Here is a 17560-nt window from a genome sequence, read left to right as displayed (position 1 = left end):
ATGTATTCACCAACAAAACCAGAGCTCCCCCTTCTTTGTGGAGTCTGACGTTTATGACACAATAAATTATAGAAATAGCCAAGAACTACCAAACTGAACTGAACCTCCTTCAAGCACATGAATCGCATTCTTAACTTAAAACAGCCTGTGAATTAATTCTGTTGGCTAACATTTATGTTAAAATATGAAGTTAAGAATGCAAATTAATCATTTGTTGTTTATTAATACAGCATGAGCCGAGTCATGCAGTCATGTAGGCTAGCCTATTACACAGGAGATCTCATTGCCCTAAAATAGATCATAAATGGTGTTCAAAAATATTGCCGACTTGCGCCACACTGTGGTCATACTTAATTTGAGATTCTCTTAATTTACGCTTGTGTTTTGTACATAACTGTGAAATTATGACTTAAATCTACATGTATCAACATGGAGCTGGAGTTTTTGAACCTATAAAAAGTTTTGAATCAATGAATTCGACAGCTTTAACTTAAACTCTTTGGATTTGAATGTTGTTGTAATTTCATTAGCGCATTTTCCTGACTAGTAGTCAGGAGTCACGTTCGAAGCAGTCACAAAATTCCGATAAAAACTTGTGATAGACAGCCTGCTTTATATAAAACACTGCTTCTGAATCAGCTGTGAACGCTTGCTGCGTGACCTGTGGCCAAATTAATATCGGCTGCAAAGCGGCCATTATGCAAACAATATGACATAGCATATGTCACCTTATAGTCACGTAAGTAGGGCTAGGATAATTTTGGGTATTCTTTTTGGTCATTATGGTCCTTCATTACATGGAAAAGAGCGACCAGGAAATTATCTCAAAATTGTATTTAGAAATCATAAAAGAAACAATGAGGGTGAGCAAATGTTGACCATTTTATTTTGTAAGTCAACTATTAGTTGTGACTTATGTTTTTACGTATCTTGACAACCATATGGTAGATTAGCCCAGTGGTTCCCAATCCTGGCCCTGGAGGATCCTGCACGTTTTCAAGTATAGGTCTCTGCAGGAAAGTAATGGGAGTAACCAGATCAGGGTGTTTTTACCCATACCTGATTGGTTGACGTCATAGAGACGTTAGGTTTAGGGGTGGGGTTGGGTAAGGGGGATCATATATGATTTATGATGATTTAACACCCTCAACTCTGAATTAATTCCATGTCAATGAAGTTCTGGATGGGCACGCAAACTATTGAAACATCTTGAGCTAACTTCAATAGAGGTCCAGTGGTTCCCAATCCTGGCCCTGGAGAATCCTGCACGTTTTCAAGTATAGGCAATAGTCAGGAAAGTAATGGGAGTAACCAGATCAGGGTGTTTTTACCCATACCTGATTGGTTGACGTCATAGAGACGTTAGGTTTAGGGGTGGGGTTGGGTAAGGGGGATCATATAGATTTATGATGATTTAACACCCTCAACTCTGAATTAATTCCATGTCAATGAAGTTCTGGATGGGCACGCAAACTATTGAAACATCTTGAGCTAACTTCAATAGACATTAGGATATTTGACAATATACACTGAAAATGACAAATGTTAACAAAATCATTCTGGCCTATGTATTTCTCAATTTATTGTGCATCTAATTATTTATTGTGATTTTTTTTAAGTTGATATTGTCATTAAAATTATCAAATAGAGCTGCTCACTGGAGTATTTTATTATATTGCTGTAATGGGACTCTCACGATAAGTCTCAGTTCATTGTAATGGAAAAAAGAACTGCTTTATGACTAATATTCCAAACAGAGGCCATTGACATAAGAGAAAAGAGATGCATATTTATTTGATAGACTTTATTGATTATGTGCACACTTTAGCATAGTAATTTGACACCATTATTAAGCTACATTGAAGATCACATCAAAGTTGCATCTGTTTGTGTAATACTACACAATGTTTAACAATATTTTTTTAATTTTAATAGAATTTAAGACTATAATTCTATATATCTGTGATTCAATTTTATATCTTCCTTTCTTTATACAATTGGCAGGCATGAACAGACAATAAAATTCACTGAGAATCAAACAGTCAAACCTATTTAGAAATTATGACCCATTTGAATACATTTTCTTTAAAAGGCGATAATTCTTCTGAATAGGCTATGTAAATAAGAAAGTACACAAAAGTACACAAACTTAAACCAAATCATGAAGTACAAACCTCAGGCATGGTTTCCATAAGTACTGCAATATTCAAATAAAGTACTGAAATTTCATTTGCCTCCAAAACTTGATTGCATCAGTGATAGTTATTCCTTAGACATTTATTAAAGCCATCATTTAACATACATATCTATCCTAACCATTAAAAACATGAATCACATAGAAGAGCACAGAAAGTTTGCCTGAGCCACAACAATATCATAGAGTACCATCTAGATAATCACATATGTGAACCAGTCAAGCCACTTACAATCATATCAATGGATACACTGAAGATGAGTTTTAACAACTGCATTTGTCACAAAACGGGTCAAATAAAGAACACAGAACTGTTAGGTTTAGTTTACAGTGGAGATATTGCACAACCTATTATCACATCTGATTGAAGTAAAATCCTGTCTTACACAAGACCCACAACGATCACCTTTTGAGGATCAAATCAAATACAGGACGTTTGCATCATTTGTTGAGTTAAGATCTGTACAACACTTCTATTTGGTTGAAACAGTTTACGGTACAACATTACATTATACATATATATACACATTAACACACCATTTGTCACAAATGGATCACTATGAAAAAAACACAACAGGCTGGTGAGCGGGAAAGCAGGGGAGTTTTCAGGATTGGGTCGGACTCCTTGACTAAATCTATTGCCTAAAACACACCAGTATTGGGATGTTTTATCGTCACTTGTGGAAGACACTGCCGGTTCAGCTCTAAACTCCTTGGATATGGCGAGAAGTTTCAGGAGTAGTTGGTTTAAGGATCCACATTCTGTAACTGGGATCACACTAGGTCATACTAAATGCGGTTTAGTCTAAAACCCAACATGTGACGAGCATCTCCTCTAAAGATGATCTTTCAGTGTAGACGTTTGCTGCTGATGGCATCCTTGGCTTTGTATTTTGGCTTTGCGTTTTCATAGGGCCCAAGTATAATGAACAAGCAGCTCCAAACACCCACATACTCATCCAGTCATGCAAAACATACCTTCTCTTGATGCAACAAACCTTCCTGAGCTTTCAACCATCTCGTATGTTCTCAAGTGTTACAGTATTAGTGTGCAAACATGTTTATGTAGCAATCGAATACATTCGACGGATTCCTCCCTTTACTGGCCTTCGCAATCAGTAACTCTCTACAGTAATGGGTTGGAAGACCTGATCAATGACACTAGGTCATTTTGACTTTCTCTTCAGGACATCCCTGAGACATATGTGATTGCACAAAACCAATCTCTTTTTGTATGCCTATCTGGCTAAGGCATATTCAACACGTCGGAGGGTGTACCATTGTGTGTGTCTTGTCAGGAAAAGGGACGTCAGGGAAGCAGCGACAGCTTGCTCACAAAAATGAAACAAAGTTTTCACTACAACTACCTTATCTAGGTGCAACGACACGACACAAAGCAAGGCCACCCACATTGTGCGACTACGTTCTCCTTAAGTGACATGCAAGTATCGCAGGTGGCTAGCACTAACAGCCGCAGGGGTTAGTTTCGATGATGGAAGCTTGTGCAGAATTTTGACAATGTCACAATGGGTCATCATTGCAAAATCCCAAATCCTGCTCAAGCATGTCAAATACGGAACGATAAACCATTCAAAATCATTAGATGGTGCCCCTTTTTTTAACAGAACATGCTTCGGACAATTAGCAGACATATTTCAGATATCATATATCTGAGAGAGCGTGACGGTGGATGGTTTTACAACAAAATGTCCACCAAAACTTTTCATTTTCAAAAAGGTTCTAGGATTATAAGTTAATAATAGGAGACTGGAATGAATAGAGATAGCACGTGTGCTAAGTGTATGTGGGTCCAGTCACTGTGTAGGTAGTGTAAAAGGGTGCGTGTGAGTGTTTCTGTGTGTGGTTTATTTTTTTTCACACCTTCCTTCATCAGTTGGACTCGAAAAACTGGGAATGTGTCTAAAGAATTCAGCTGTGTTAAAAGATTTAACTGCAGTAATGCTGTGATTTCTCACTTCACATTGCAGTCTTTAACAATGCAGGCAGTGTTTTATTAATGTCGCATACTGCAAATTGACGTGCACGGATCTGGTGTGCACTGCAATGTGTGATATAATTGGTCCTTACTGTGTATAATTGACAAATGTCCGAGAATACATGTTTTCTTTTCTTTTTTTAAGACTCCATAACCTCTCTGTGTGTGTGTGTGTGTGTGTGTGTTTGTGTGTGTGTGCGTGCGTGTGTGTGTGTGTGTTTATTCCACGGAGAAGAGGCTTGCAAAGGATTTCCGAAGGTTGCGGATGGTCTCAGCCTTGGCTTCGTCCTGACTAGGACTTTGGTGCTGGGCGGCCGGCGTTTCTGGAATGTTGAATGTATTGGTAAGAGACTGGGATTTGCTACAAAGAGAAGAAGTGGCAATAAAGGAGAGGAAGAGGCTATTAAAGTCATGCAGCAAACCCATGGAGATGGCTTTATAAAGGTATGGCAGAAAAAATAAATAAGCTGTGAGCAAGAGACAGAGAGAGAGAGAATGAAATTCAAATGCTTTCTTTTGTGTCATTCATTTAAGCAATCATGACTCAAGTGCAATGTTTACATCAGCCTTTGGACTTATGAGAAATGGCATCTGTTGATGTAGAGACATGCACTTTACTCTGCATTTGTTCTGGGCCACTATTCCTAAATAAAGAACCAAGTGCAAAGGCACATATCTGGAACATAAATAAACAGTATGTTTTCTCGTTGTTTTTTGTTATTTTGGAAGAATCAGTTTTATATTGTATTAGTCACCTTAGAACTTAATTGAGGAATAGTGGTAATAAGATGATCACATTCATACGTGTTGACAATCGCTTGACAGTGAAAATAGATCAAATGCACGTTTTCCATTCAGAAAAATGCAATTTCCACAATCAAGTGCATGAATAGTTTGGGTGTAAGACTGAAGGAAGCTTTGGCATGCAAAATACCAGATCATCTAGTGTGCATTCTGTATCTCCATTGTTTTTATTAGGCCTCTGCCTATATGTATAAGCCACATTTATCATTATCACCATTATTGTCAAATGTCATTATTATTATCAAAATCTGTTTAAACTATTTAAAGTCATGCTTTTCAGAATCTGTTCAGGAGCTTTTGGATGTGTTTATCCATTCATTTCATACTCATCTGTTGCATAGTTGGTAGTAGCCAATACACCCGTGGCCAAAATGTTGTGATTGCTGTGTGAATTAGTAAGGACAGCACAGGGTATAATGGCATTGTAATTGGCTGGCAAGTCAAGAAATTACCAATCAGACCAGTAATTAGCCATCCAGTATCTTATATGAAAAATTGTATTACCATGACGTCATGACTAATCACACTACATTTGAACTGTCCCAATACCATGTAGTTCAAATACAGTGCTTCCCATCCTGCAGCTATCACTGATCACTGACAAAAAAAAAAGAAAAACAAATAATCCCAAACTTTTGAACAGCTGTGTGAAAATACAGGCCCCCACAAATTATACCCACATTATTTGAGCATTGAATAGAATCAAATTCAAAGCTTTTGAATCTAAATAACCTATACAGCATTTACCCCAAAAGATTTACACTAATGCACACGGTCACTGTTAATCGGCACCCTCAACTTGTCGTGTGATTTTAGAATTTTACAATGTAGCAGAGGAGAATGGTCACCATCTATCTGATGTAGTCATTTGAGTGGGTGCTGATTCATGAAACATCATAAATAAATGGAAAAACATGTCCAGATGCTTACGAATCATAAAAACCTTCACATCCATTCAACTAAACATACAAATAAGACAGAGGACAAAAAACATCTTACTTAAGCTGCGGCGATCCACTCAGAGCCGGGTGATCAGGACTTGGTTTCTGTGGAGGTGTGGGTTTCTGCTGCAGGGGAGGTCGTGCACCTCCTGGACCTCCCTGGCCCTGTGCAGTAGGCCGTGGTTGCTGAGTGGTAGGAGGACGTGGACTGCCCTGCTGTTGCGGGGCTGGTTGAGGGGCGTCCTGGGTCGGCTGTGACCCACCCTGGGTGGGCTGCCTGGTTGGCTGGCCTTGTCTTGGCTGTTGAGGCCTCTGCTGAGGCTGGCCAGCTGGTTTGGGACCCTGGCCACCAGTTTGAGGCCTCTGTGGCTGCTGTTGCGGACCACCTTGCTGGGGCCTTGGTGACTGAGGAGAGCTACCTGGGCCACGCTGGGCGGGACCCTGTGCTGTGGGGGGCCTCGGCTGACCTGCGGCCCCTTGACTGGCTTGTCGCTGTGGGGGTTGATTGGGCCGGGTTTGTTGGGCAGGGGGGTTCTGGGCATTAGGACTGGTCACAGACTGGGTTTGGGCAGGGGGCTGGCCCTGGGGAGAGGGACGCTGTTGTGGTGGGGTTCCTTGACGAGCAGCAGTAGTGCTAGCAGCTGTTTGTTGTGGACCTCCTAAAAACAGAGCTGATTTTTACTGTGTAAACAAGCTGTAATATAAGCACAAACTATTAAACACAAACTATTTATGCAGTTCTCCAGAGATCCATTGGTTTTTAGAAACATCTGTCTTAATTTACTTGCGCTCATGTCATTCCAAACCTGTATGACTTCCTTTCTCTGTTTGCTGAAAGTCTCTATTTCGCATTCGGTAAAAGTAATTTGTGATTTTTTTTTTTACCATGAATCTACATTCACATTAAGAATGAAGCTTGTCACAAAAAATTGGTGAGAGAAAACATCTGAATTTGAATCAACAGCTGTTAAGACAACAGTTCAGAGCAACACAAACACTTGTGTACCTTCATGAGAATTTCTTTATTATTTTATTCAACTCTCTTTTCCATCACACCACAAAGAAAATTGTCCAACCAGTAAGATTTGCGCTATTGCTCACGCCTAGAGATGTTGATGTAAATTGACTGTGTGGTGCTCACAAAAAGAGTATCTTGCTAAGCAACCATGAATAACAGAGGAAGAATCTGGAATCGGCAGTGAAGATGGATATTGAGCAGCTGAAGTCTTTTGGTGTTGGCATGTAATACAAAAATAGGATTAAGTCTGAATAAACAAAGAAAATATTTTGTTTGTTAGAGCACATTAACTAGTCATGTGATGAGCAATTAACCTGTGAAAGTTTGTTTTGTAATCTTTTGTCAAAATCTAAAAAAATGCCATTCCTTCTTTGTTGATGTCAGTGGAACAGGCCCTAAATCATTTAAAAAAGTACTTTAAACCACCCACAAGCTATATTTCAAGATATTGTTCAAGGCTTGTGTGATTAAAATTAACATGTTATTCACTAAAATGTTTCCCACTCAGATTAGAAACAATAATATGGCATCAATTATGTCAAACCTGATGCAGTGTATCTTCATATGGCATATTTGAAAGCTATGGGGTGGAGAAAGATTTTGAGTAATGATGTTTCATTATGTATCTTATTCCCTCCATAAAACTATTGTATGGTTTTATAAGATTTCTAATAAGTTGTATGTACTATCTTCACCATGCTCTTTTGTGGTAAAAATGACCATTTAGATGTTTGGCATGTTATCTTTCATAGTATGTAAAATCACAGCTTAAGCATTCTTCAGAATATCTCCTCATGTGTTCAACACAAGAATGTTGAGTTAATGATGAATTAATTTGCATTATTGAATTATGCCTAAAAGGTTGGCTTATTATCGCAGTGTAATTCCTTACCCTGTGGAGGAGGGCGCTGTTGTGCCTGGGGGACTTTGGGTTGGGAGATGGGTTGAGGTGAAACAGCTGGGCCCTAATACACACAACAAACATAGGAGGGAAGAGTATATCAGAAACCAAACCACACAGAAACAGAATGCTGGCAAATACAAATTATAATATTTTTAGAAACACTAGTCACTTTATTTGGGTCACTTTTTTGTCACTTTCATTATAAATACCTCCAAACGCCAGTAACCTCAAAAAGTGCTGAGCATCACTTTAGAAACATAAATAAATAGCTGATGCCAACAAAAGTACAGTCATTAATCTTCAGGCAATCAGTTTAGCATAAATGTGGAGGGAATTAAACCGAGCGATTTGATGCAGAGGTGATGAGAGATGATGTCTGAGTCTTTAGCTTATGCATTAAAGGCATTTCTCACTCTCATTCTCTCCCATCTGTGTGGTTATGAATCATTACAATCACAGCTCTGGGAATAATGGAGGATAGCAGTCTCGGCACTGCGATCAAAAAGGAACTCAGACTCATGCTGTGACTACGAGTTTTGCATATTTCTGCTGAACAAGTTGACAGTAAATACTGCCTGGTCGGAGGAAACTACACCATTTTATTGTATTATTCAGCAGCATGTCACTGCTTAATGTTGCATAAGCAGAAATTACAGTTTTTATATACATGCTTTTAGGTCAGATATGCTATCAAGCAGCAGCAATATTTTGAGTGGCTGTTCATTAAAATTTGATCTTTGATTTTGCATGGAGCAAAGCTTTTTTAACATCTCACGTGAGAATATACAACTTTTATTCCTGTTCACACAAATGATGATTACAGGGGCAGATTATTGATTCATAAATACTTATTTTTGCACTGTTCCTTGCAGAAAAACACTTTTGCTGTAGTGCATGATTTGTAAATGAATACATCTTGGCATTTGCCTCACATAACCAGCTCCATGTGCATGGGTTTCTGATGTAGTAAACTTGCTCAGCAGCTCACCGGATATAGCATTGAACCTGCTCCCATGACACACGAGTTACAATAAAAGAGCTCAGCGACTTGTAGAAGCAAGCTTAACTTGAATGGTTGTTTTTGCAAATGCATTATTTATCTCACGTTTGTTTAGTTATTTTGATATCTAACATTTAATTTCTAAAATGCAACAACATTGTAACAAAACGTTGTCTGATTCACGTTCATCTGTTGCAGATAATGCTGGACATGCTTTTAGAGCCACTCACATTTCACTCTGAAACAAAGCATATAGGAAGCAAAGCAATATCATTTTTCAGAAATATCACCACGGATACGTTCTTGTTTTCAAGCCTCGGTTGAGAATATATGAGGATGTTTTGAAGCAAGTGTGTTGACCTGAGAACAGACTGGAGTGGGAGCTGAAGTGCGTGCCACAGTCTGGTTCATTTTAGCCACAACAATATCAGCTATTAGAGCACGGTCCTCATCCTGCTGATCTCCTATGAGAGGCATTGAGCATCCCACGACCTAATAGACACACACACACACACACACACAGAGAGAGTGTTTGTCCAGGGCATTAAGGATATTTCATAGAGCTATTTTGAAAACTGAATGTTTTTGCAGATGTTTTTTACCTCAGTGATGTAATCTCGACCGTCTTTACCATGCAATGCCTCTACAGCACATATATCAAGACCTCCGAAAACCTCAGAGCATACGTCCACCCACATACGATACCTGCAGGGAAAATGATGACCTTGTGCATTCCACTCAAAGCATCCACCCACACTGTTGCGCAGAGTAAACATGCGAATCAAGATTACTGTAGAGCAAGGCTCAATATTTGTCTTGTTTCAGCAATTGCTTTGATTGAAAATCTTCTAGCAAACTAAACTCAAAATAAATCAGTTTCAAGAAAAATATGTGGTACTTATTCAGTTGGATTTTCCTGAAAAACAATTCCATCATCAATAATATAGTTAATCAATAATATATTATCATCAATAATATAGTTTATTTGTATTTGTATTTTTTCATTATTATTATCTGTAAATGAGTTTTTCATTACAATGATAATTAGGCCTGCACAATATATTGAAATAAAACCAAAATTGTGATATGCCTTAATTAATTAAATGTGTATAAGTCATATTTAATAATAAAATAATCAGATTTAAAATCACAAATGTTTTAGCCAAATCAAGTAGCAAGAAGCAAACAAGGAGCTTTTTTAATTTTTATTCTGCATGTTAACAAAATTAAACGTCAAAAATGGCTAATTTGACATACATACTACACAAATCATGTGAAACGCACTGAATGAATTTCTAATTAATTAGCAAGTGTATTATTATTATTATTATATTCAACATTTCTCTCTCTTCTTCCAACATCTTGAATAAAAAAGTGATGCGGTCTAAGAATTTGAATCAAATTAGGTATTTTATAGGAAGAGTGGCATGTCTTATAGTCCTATCTACTAAGGCAGCTCATGAGGTTCTGGAAAAGAGCTATTAGCATATGATATGCATAATACATAACATGTTAAATTATGCAAAATATGTCATTTTCAGATGAGCAAACATCTAATAAGGTTATCTGATCCCATGTTATAGGAACCATATAATATGCCTTGTGTCATGAATGAAGGAATATGCTGTAAGATGTGTGTACCTGTCAGACATGGCCACCTGCTCTAACATGGCTGATCCGGTGTTGGTCTTCCAGTTGCCTGATATAGATGTCCTCCTGCCCAATAATACAACAGCAGGTTTTACACAGTGTTTTACACTCAGTTCCAGTAGATTCCATCATGTCATATTGACATGAAAACACTGCTATGGTCTGAGTCTCTTACATGTAGGCCTTGTAATTGTCACCGATTTTCTGGATTCGGATGTCATACTTGGCGTCAATAAAAGGCTCAGATGTGGCATATGTCTTTGTCAAAGCTACAACACTAGCAATGTCTTGGAAATCATATTGATTGTCCACTTTGACCTGTACAGAGAATTTAAATTCCATGATTTAGATGTAATCACAAAAAGACCAAACAATTCCAAACATTCCAAACATGGACTTTTTACTTCGTTTAATGAATGATTTTGTATCATGTATTTTAAAAATAGTAATTGACAGGAATGTCTAAGAAAGGGTTTCAATCGTACCTTTCCCATGCCAGAGTGAGCATGACCCATCTTCACTACCACAGGAAAGCCAGGTGTTGTGATCTAATGAAAAAAGAGATATATTAAGATTTTTTAAAGAAAATAATGTAACACTTGTAACGTTACATTTCTATTTCAAATAAATGTTGATGTTTTGAATGTTGTATTCATCAAAGAATCCTGAAAGTTCTCATAATATTACAATGATTTCTCAAGGATCAAGTGACACTAAAGACTAGAGCAATGGCTGCTGAAAATTTAGCTTTGCGTCCAAGAATAAATTACATTTTAAAATATATAAAAATAGAAAGAGTTATGTGTGTGTATACATATAAATATAGATTTCTATACATGCCATTACTCAACCATGTTTTATTGCAAGTGTTAATACGCAATATTGGTGTGATATTTTTCTTATCTGAATGAATGATTCAACAGAAAATGACACCAACAACAAGTTGCTTTTCTTTAAATTGGTTATTAATAGGGGAACATGTTGTATTTGCAGTCTCAGTGGTGCTTGATAGGCATCTTCTTTATATTGCTGCAGTAATTGAAATGCGAGACATAATAAGCCCACAGAATTACGCATGAGTCTGCTGTGCTTTATCTTAGAAAAAGGCAAGTGAGAGAGGAAACGTTCTGGCAAAGAGTGCACTCTGGGATCATTTATGTGTGAAGATGTCTGCAGTGGAGGAATAGGAGGAGGTGGTGGCACTGCAGCAAGCCTCCCCTCTCCTATTAAAACCTGAACTTTGTCTAAAAGAACTGTGATGTACCATACAGTTATACTAGTCTGGAGTTTATGAAATTTCCAGTCTAGACAGGACTATAACTATGCTAAGTTGAGTGGAGCAGTGCTGAAATGGGGCACTGAATATGCATGAGTCTTTTATGTTTTTTTTTTTTACTGTTTATCTGCATCCAGGCACCGCTGTCCCTGCCACAGATGGGAGCTTTGTGCAGGGTCTAGTGGGACCATCTAGATCCCTATAGCTCAGGGTTTACTGGTGAGGAGAGCCAGGAGAGGGACTGGGACAGATGGTTAAACACTCACCATCTCCTTGTGGTTGGGGTAATAAATCTGGTCAATCAGTGGGAACTCCTCTGGACCCAACTGCTTGTACAATCTGGACAACTGAGCGAACTGATAGATGTGCGGCGACACACAAACAGACATACATATATACACAAACAGAGACATCTTTTATGCAGCATTAGTTACAGACATTTTCTGGTAAAGTTTTATGAAAGCCCTTTTGATAATGCTCTTCTCTTTTCTAACTGGAAACATGGAAACTACACTTTCGACCAGTCCTTTTTTTTCATGGCCTTGTCAGTTGTTAAAAACATTTTGATTGATTGTTAAAAAAAACATTTTGATTAATTTGGACCTTTTTTAGACTAAAGCTTATAAATTGAATATAGAAATACAGACATTTTATGGTAACGCTTAAATCCTTTATATATAATGCATTATAAAAAATAGCTTTAATGCTTTAATTATGCCTTATAATGTACCTTATCATGTATTTATAATTGCATTATATCACTGATACTTGTAACCGCAGTTATAATACATCATAATACTTATCTATCCATTGTCACCCTTTCAGAAAGTATAATGCATAAAAAAAGACAAACAAACCTTAAAATATTATAATGGATTTTAACTTTGGTTACAATTATTTATGAAATATGTAATTACAACATATATAATGCATACCTTTATAATGTTTTAAGTAAAGTGTTACCAATTTCCTTGATTTGAAAAACACTACTTTCCTTAACTGTGGGAATACGAAAATCTTTCTATCTTTCTTTAATCAATGGAAACAAATTTAAAATACATTATTCAATCCATTTGTATATAAAAATAAGAACATCGCTAATTAGCTGATCGGTATGGATTGATGTATGCAGTGCTCACCACCCATGGTTTGTCACAGAAGTTGTAGACTGAGTGAAGGGAATTGACACTGGGCAGACCAGCATACTGAAGTCCAATCACAATGTTTCTGTGGTCGCCATTCTTGGCCATACTAAAAGCATGCTGTCGCACCAGCACAAAATCTGGCTTGAAACACCTAAATGACCACAGGAACGTTAGTAATCCTTATAAGTAATTATACTGTGATTAATCAAAGCGAATGTATGTATTTATACAGTATATATACAGATATGTTTATGCAATACATATGTTCTTCAAATAAATCATCTTACTCTAAATATTTCTAACATAAATTAATTGTTTGCTAAATTAATCAACAAAGTAAGCCCACTGAATTACATGTTTTCTCTGTGCAATAGAAAAACATTCTTGAAGATTTCTAAAACAGATGTGAAACCTACTTTGTGATTTTGTTGCCATTGCGGATGGCCTCAATGTCCACGCTGTAGCTTCCCGTTGCATGAGCCACGAGATTAACCTCAGAGAAGTCAGCCTTGAAAATCAATGAAAATCACCAGATAGAGGGAAAGGATCAATACATGTGATCAGTAAAGTGGCTTTGTTAATGCATTTATACTAAAACAGCACCTGAGGCCTGTGATGGGTTGCCATTGTGGTTATGTTAAAACTATAAAAACTGTTTTTTAAAGCATACCATTCATATTTCCTTTTAAGACATGGCTATTGACTGACATGTCATTTAAAAGTTCAAATCACAAAAGTGCGTATTGAATCCTTGTGACTGGTATTCCAGAATGTTGCCAAAGTCTTACACAAATCCCTAGATAATTGTGTACTAATTACTAGTATTACATATAAAACTCTTCACTAAACAAAAAAATCAAGAAGTTGTTAAAAAAAATGTTTCTTCTGGTCGAAATTACTTTTGGCTTATTGTAAAGCTGCTACCAAATCTGTCTCATCCATGACTAATTATTTTAAAGGATATTATTCATTGACACATCAGATTAATTTTCTTTTCTCCCGGTCTAGATTAGATCTTACATTTCATTACTAGAGACTGCTTTGATATATTGCCCCATCCCTTTTCACAAAGAAAAACAAATGCCACTGAAATAAATGACAGGCTCAATATTGCAAGTGAAACTCGGAGTGATAACAAAATTCTCTAGCCATATGATGTGTTTCGGTAAATCTAACATCTAATTCATTACACTGGCACATTGTTGAGTTGTACTGCTCTGTTAGTTTAGAAGAATTAAAATAACAATGTCTCACCTGCTCTACTTTGATGTCAAATTCACCATGAACCTTCTTGCCTTTGAATACCTTTGCCCTGAAGAAATAAAGATGAAAAAGAAAGAAAATTTTTGCACTTGTGAGTCATAGTTAACAAAAACACTTAAACTGTGTCCAAACTAGATTATGCAACCGTGAAATGGTGTGAAAATCATGTATTTCAAGTATTCATCAAGCATGAACTGTTTGTGTAAGGGATTTTTATGCAGCAAACATAATAAAAATATTAATATTTATATTCTAGTGTTGTAAATCCATTGTTTTTACACCAATACTTTTCATTTCAGAAAGTAATTTCATGATTTCAGACACTAAATAAAATAATTGGATGGATGGAATGTTGTCTCCGCTCAAAGGTTTATAAAGTGCATATGAACTTAACTTTGTTGGGGTTGTTTTGGTTTTAATATTCCAGTAAATGTGTCACAAAACCCTCATGGGAAACAGTGAGAGCAACATCACACACTTTAAAATTGTAAAGAGACTTGAGGCACCATGTGGGGTTCCTCAGATCACCATACCAGAGGAAACTACTGGAGAACCTCCAGACATCCTTGCAACAAGAACAGTCCTCCTCTGAGGAACCCATAAGTAGGCTACACTGTAAAAAATAAGTGTAATTTTAACTGTAAAATTTTGTAAAAACGCTACGGAAAAAAAATGATAATAGGTTAACAGTAAGTTCCCGTACTATATACAGGGAAAAACTGTAAAAGATCTAACAAAGCATTTAATGTAAATTTACAGTAAAATTCTGTTAATTATACAGCTTTTAGAAGTAAAAAAAGAACAAATCAATGTATAATTTACAGTCTAAAACTGTAAACTGATATTCCCAGAATTCCCTGCGTGACACTACACGTTTGAAAGTATTTTGTTTAAATAATCATGTTTTTAAATAGTTCTTGTTATCAGTTATGTACATTTGAGCTTTATGTTACATCTTCTGTTGCTTAATGAAAGTTTTTTGCATTATTTAAGTATCACGTGTGTTACCATGATGGTGTTTTGTGTTTCCATAAATGTGCACCTTCTATATGTTAATATATACTTCTGCTTGTGGTGAAGCTACTTGTGATGAGCTTTGATAATTCATGTGGCTTTCTCTTATACAGTACCATCTTTATTATTATGGTGGTTGTCAGTATTTTCAAGGTACAAAACAGATTTAATTTTGTGTGTTGTTGAATTTACTGGTTTATATTCACATTTTCTTGTTTGTAAATTACAGCTTTATATTGTAAAATTAACAGTTTTTGACGTAAATGTGTTTACAGTTTTCTGTATTTTTACAAAATTATTCTGGCAACCACAGCTGCCAAAAAGTTTTTGTAAAAACAACAAGAAATTTTTTACAGTGTACTCTAAACTGTCAATCTCATTATAAAGGAAAGGCTTGCTCTTGAAATATATTTCTCAAAAAACATATAATTTCTTCAATATAGATTATACAACAGGGCATCTAAGTCATCCTGAAAGCGGTTCCTATAAGTCCTCCAGAGAGATTCACCTGTGAAAATTCCCAACGTGTATCAAATACCTTGTCTTTTACAAAGACTTTGTGTTAACACAATTTTTTTTTCCACACCGACTGTGCGCCGGTCTACTCTTAAATCCATCAACACAGACCCTTTTAATCTGAACTGAAAAGCTAATGTAATATACTTTGCCCGTGGGTCTTCTCCATTAACTGGCCCAGACTGAATTGTGAAATGCGCACAAACATACGCGCGGGCACACCCACAACTACACGGGCGCGCGTGCCAGAAAGGCCCATAGACTAATGAGTCACGACATTTAGATAGTGACTCCTTTTGGCATATATTAGGACTCGCTGCGCCTCAGGTGCGAGCCTGAAACGTGAAACAAACACTCGAATAATCTGTTCATAAAGTGCAAGTCATAGGCTACATTCAAAATCCATATCATATGCGTCTTACCAGTCTGTCTGCTGGTCATCAATGACCAGGAGGATCTTGGCGTTGCTCGAGCCGATTCCTCTCTCGGTGGCCTCGTTAAAGGTTGCGGCGGCTGCGGCGGTGGTCTGTTTGACGGCGTTGGAAATGGAGGAAAAGAAGCCGGCGGTAGAGCCGGTAGACTGGCTGGGGGGTTGACGCCTCTCTTGAGAGCCCGGCGAGAGCACCGGGGCTGGGCTCTGCTGCGGCGGATCAGGCCGCTGTAAATCGGTCATGTAGCCATTGGGGAGGTTGGACATGAAATTACTGTCCGATAGTCGACGTCGCAGGTAATTCATAGTGAAGATGAAAGGGGATGCGACGGTAAATTTTTTCCCTGTAGGTTATGCGCGGAGAAAAAAAAAAGAAAAATCCAAGACGAATGGAAAACCGATCAAGTATCTGAAATCTAAAATGCAACCGAGCGTTTCAGTTTAATACGAGGAGCGACAAAGAGTCGATACGCAATTCTCCAGGGTGCAGCTCGAAGCAAAGGACGTGCTTCACAACATCTAAAGCTGCACTGCAACAAATGAAAGAAACCAAATCACGATTAAATATGCACAAATAAATGCTCGTAATTAGCGTGATTGATTGACTCACATCAGTCGTTCAACAATTGGCATTAAGATTTCATGCTCCTTCCACCGATGTTGAAGATGTTCTGGTCCTATTCCACGGGCGTGGAGAAAAACACTCGTAACGAAGAAGCACTTGTTAAAAGTGTGCTCGCTCGGTAAAGGTAGTAATTGTCATTAATGAAACTCGGTGAGGCAAAATATCCGGCCAGATTCTCCGGGATCCAGTTGGGGCTTCGGAGGATGCAGGGATTGCATCACTCGTACCATCCAATCCTAGTAATCCGCCCAGTGTTTTCCCTCGTCATTTTTTCTCACCCATCATCAGTTTTTCCCTTTGCGCACAGGACAGGTCGGGATTTGTTGTTTAGATGTGTAAAATGATGAATGGAGAGGAGAGACGAATTTGACATGTGCTTGTGTTCATTTTAAGAAAGCGAGAGACATCGATTGAACATCACTGACAGTGGGTGGTGCTGCCTAGTGATTGAAGAGCTTGCAACTAAAAGGTTGTAGGTTCAGACTCTGCAGGTGGCGATCCCTGAACTGTCACCATGGTGCCCTTGAGCAGCACACCTAAATCCAGGTTGTACCTTCGGGACTATCCTTGTACATTATAGGGATGCTGTAAGGGTCTTTGAAGACAAGTCTCAGATACGTGACAATTAATTACAGGAGTGTATTATATTAGAAATAATAGCGCATGCAAAATTATTTAGTTAATAGTGACGTTGAAGCAGTGTTTGAAATTAATGGTTATTTAATAATTAAAGGGTACTTTTTGCACCTTGGAATTTATTTTAAGGGATTCTTGGAAATAGAAT

At 37.5% G+C, this 17560-nt stretch overlaps 1 protein-coding gene across 3 annotated transcripts; it reads right to left on the bottom strand.

Annotated features, from left to right (window-relative positions):
* Positions 1-1790: 1790 nt before the first annotated feature.
* syn1 (synapsin I) lies at positions 1791-17130 on the bottom strand. 3 transcript variants are annotated; one of them, XM_026270347.1, is made up of 14 exons: positions 16762-17130; positions 16144-16681; positions 14183-14240; positions 13345-13436; positions 12923-13079; positions 12050-12139; positions 10993-11055; positions 10683-10825; positions 10499-10573; positions 9460-9562; positions 9218-9349; positions 7846-7918; positions 5994-6594; positions 1791-4551 (listed from the first exon to the last, which is right to left on the bottom strand). In XM_026270347.1, exons 2-14 carry the CDS (start codon positions 16455-16457, stop codon positions 4410-4412), a joined length of 2043 nt encoding a protein of 680 aa, XP_026126132.1. In that variant the 5' UTR covers positions 16458-16681; positions 16762-17130; the 3' UTR covers positions 1791-4409. The 3 variants fall into 3 exon arrangements, with proteins under 3 accessions (XP_026126132.1, XP_026126131.1, XP_026126133.1); XM_026270346.1 differs by having other exon boundaries at positions 16144-17130; XM_026270348.1 differs by having other exon boundaries at positions 1791-4513; positions 16144-17128.
* Positions 17131-17560: the final 430 nt, after the last annotated feature.

The sequence above is a fragment of the Carassius auratus genome, chromosome 8 (genome assembly GCF_003368295.1).
Source record: "Carassius auratus strain Wakin chromosome 8, ASM336829v1, whole genome shotgun sequence".
Classification (NCBI taxonomy): domain Eukaryota; kingdom Metazoa; phylum Chordata; class Actinopteri; order Cypriniformes; family Cyprinidae; genus Carassius; species Carassius auratus.
Note: the sequence above shows the minus strand (reverse complement) of the source record. Positions and strands in the feature narration are given on the sequence as shown.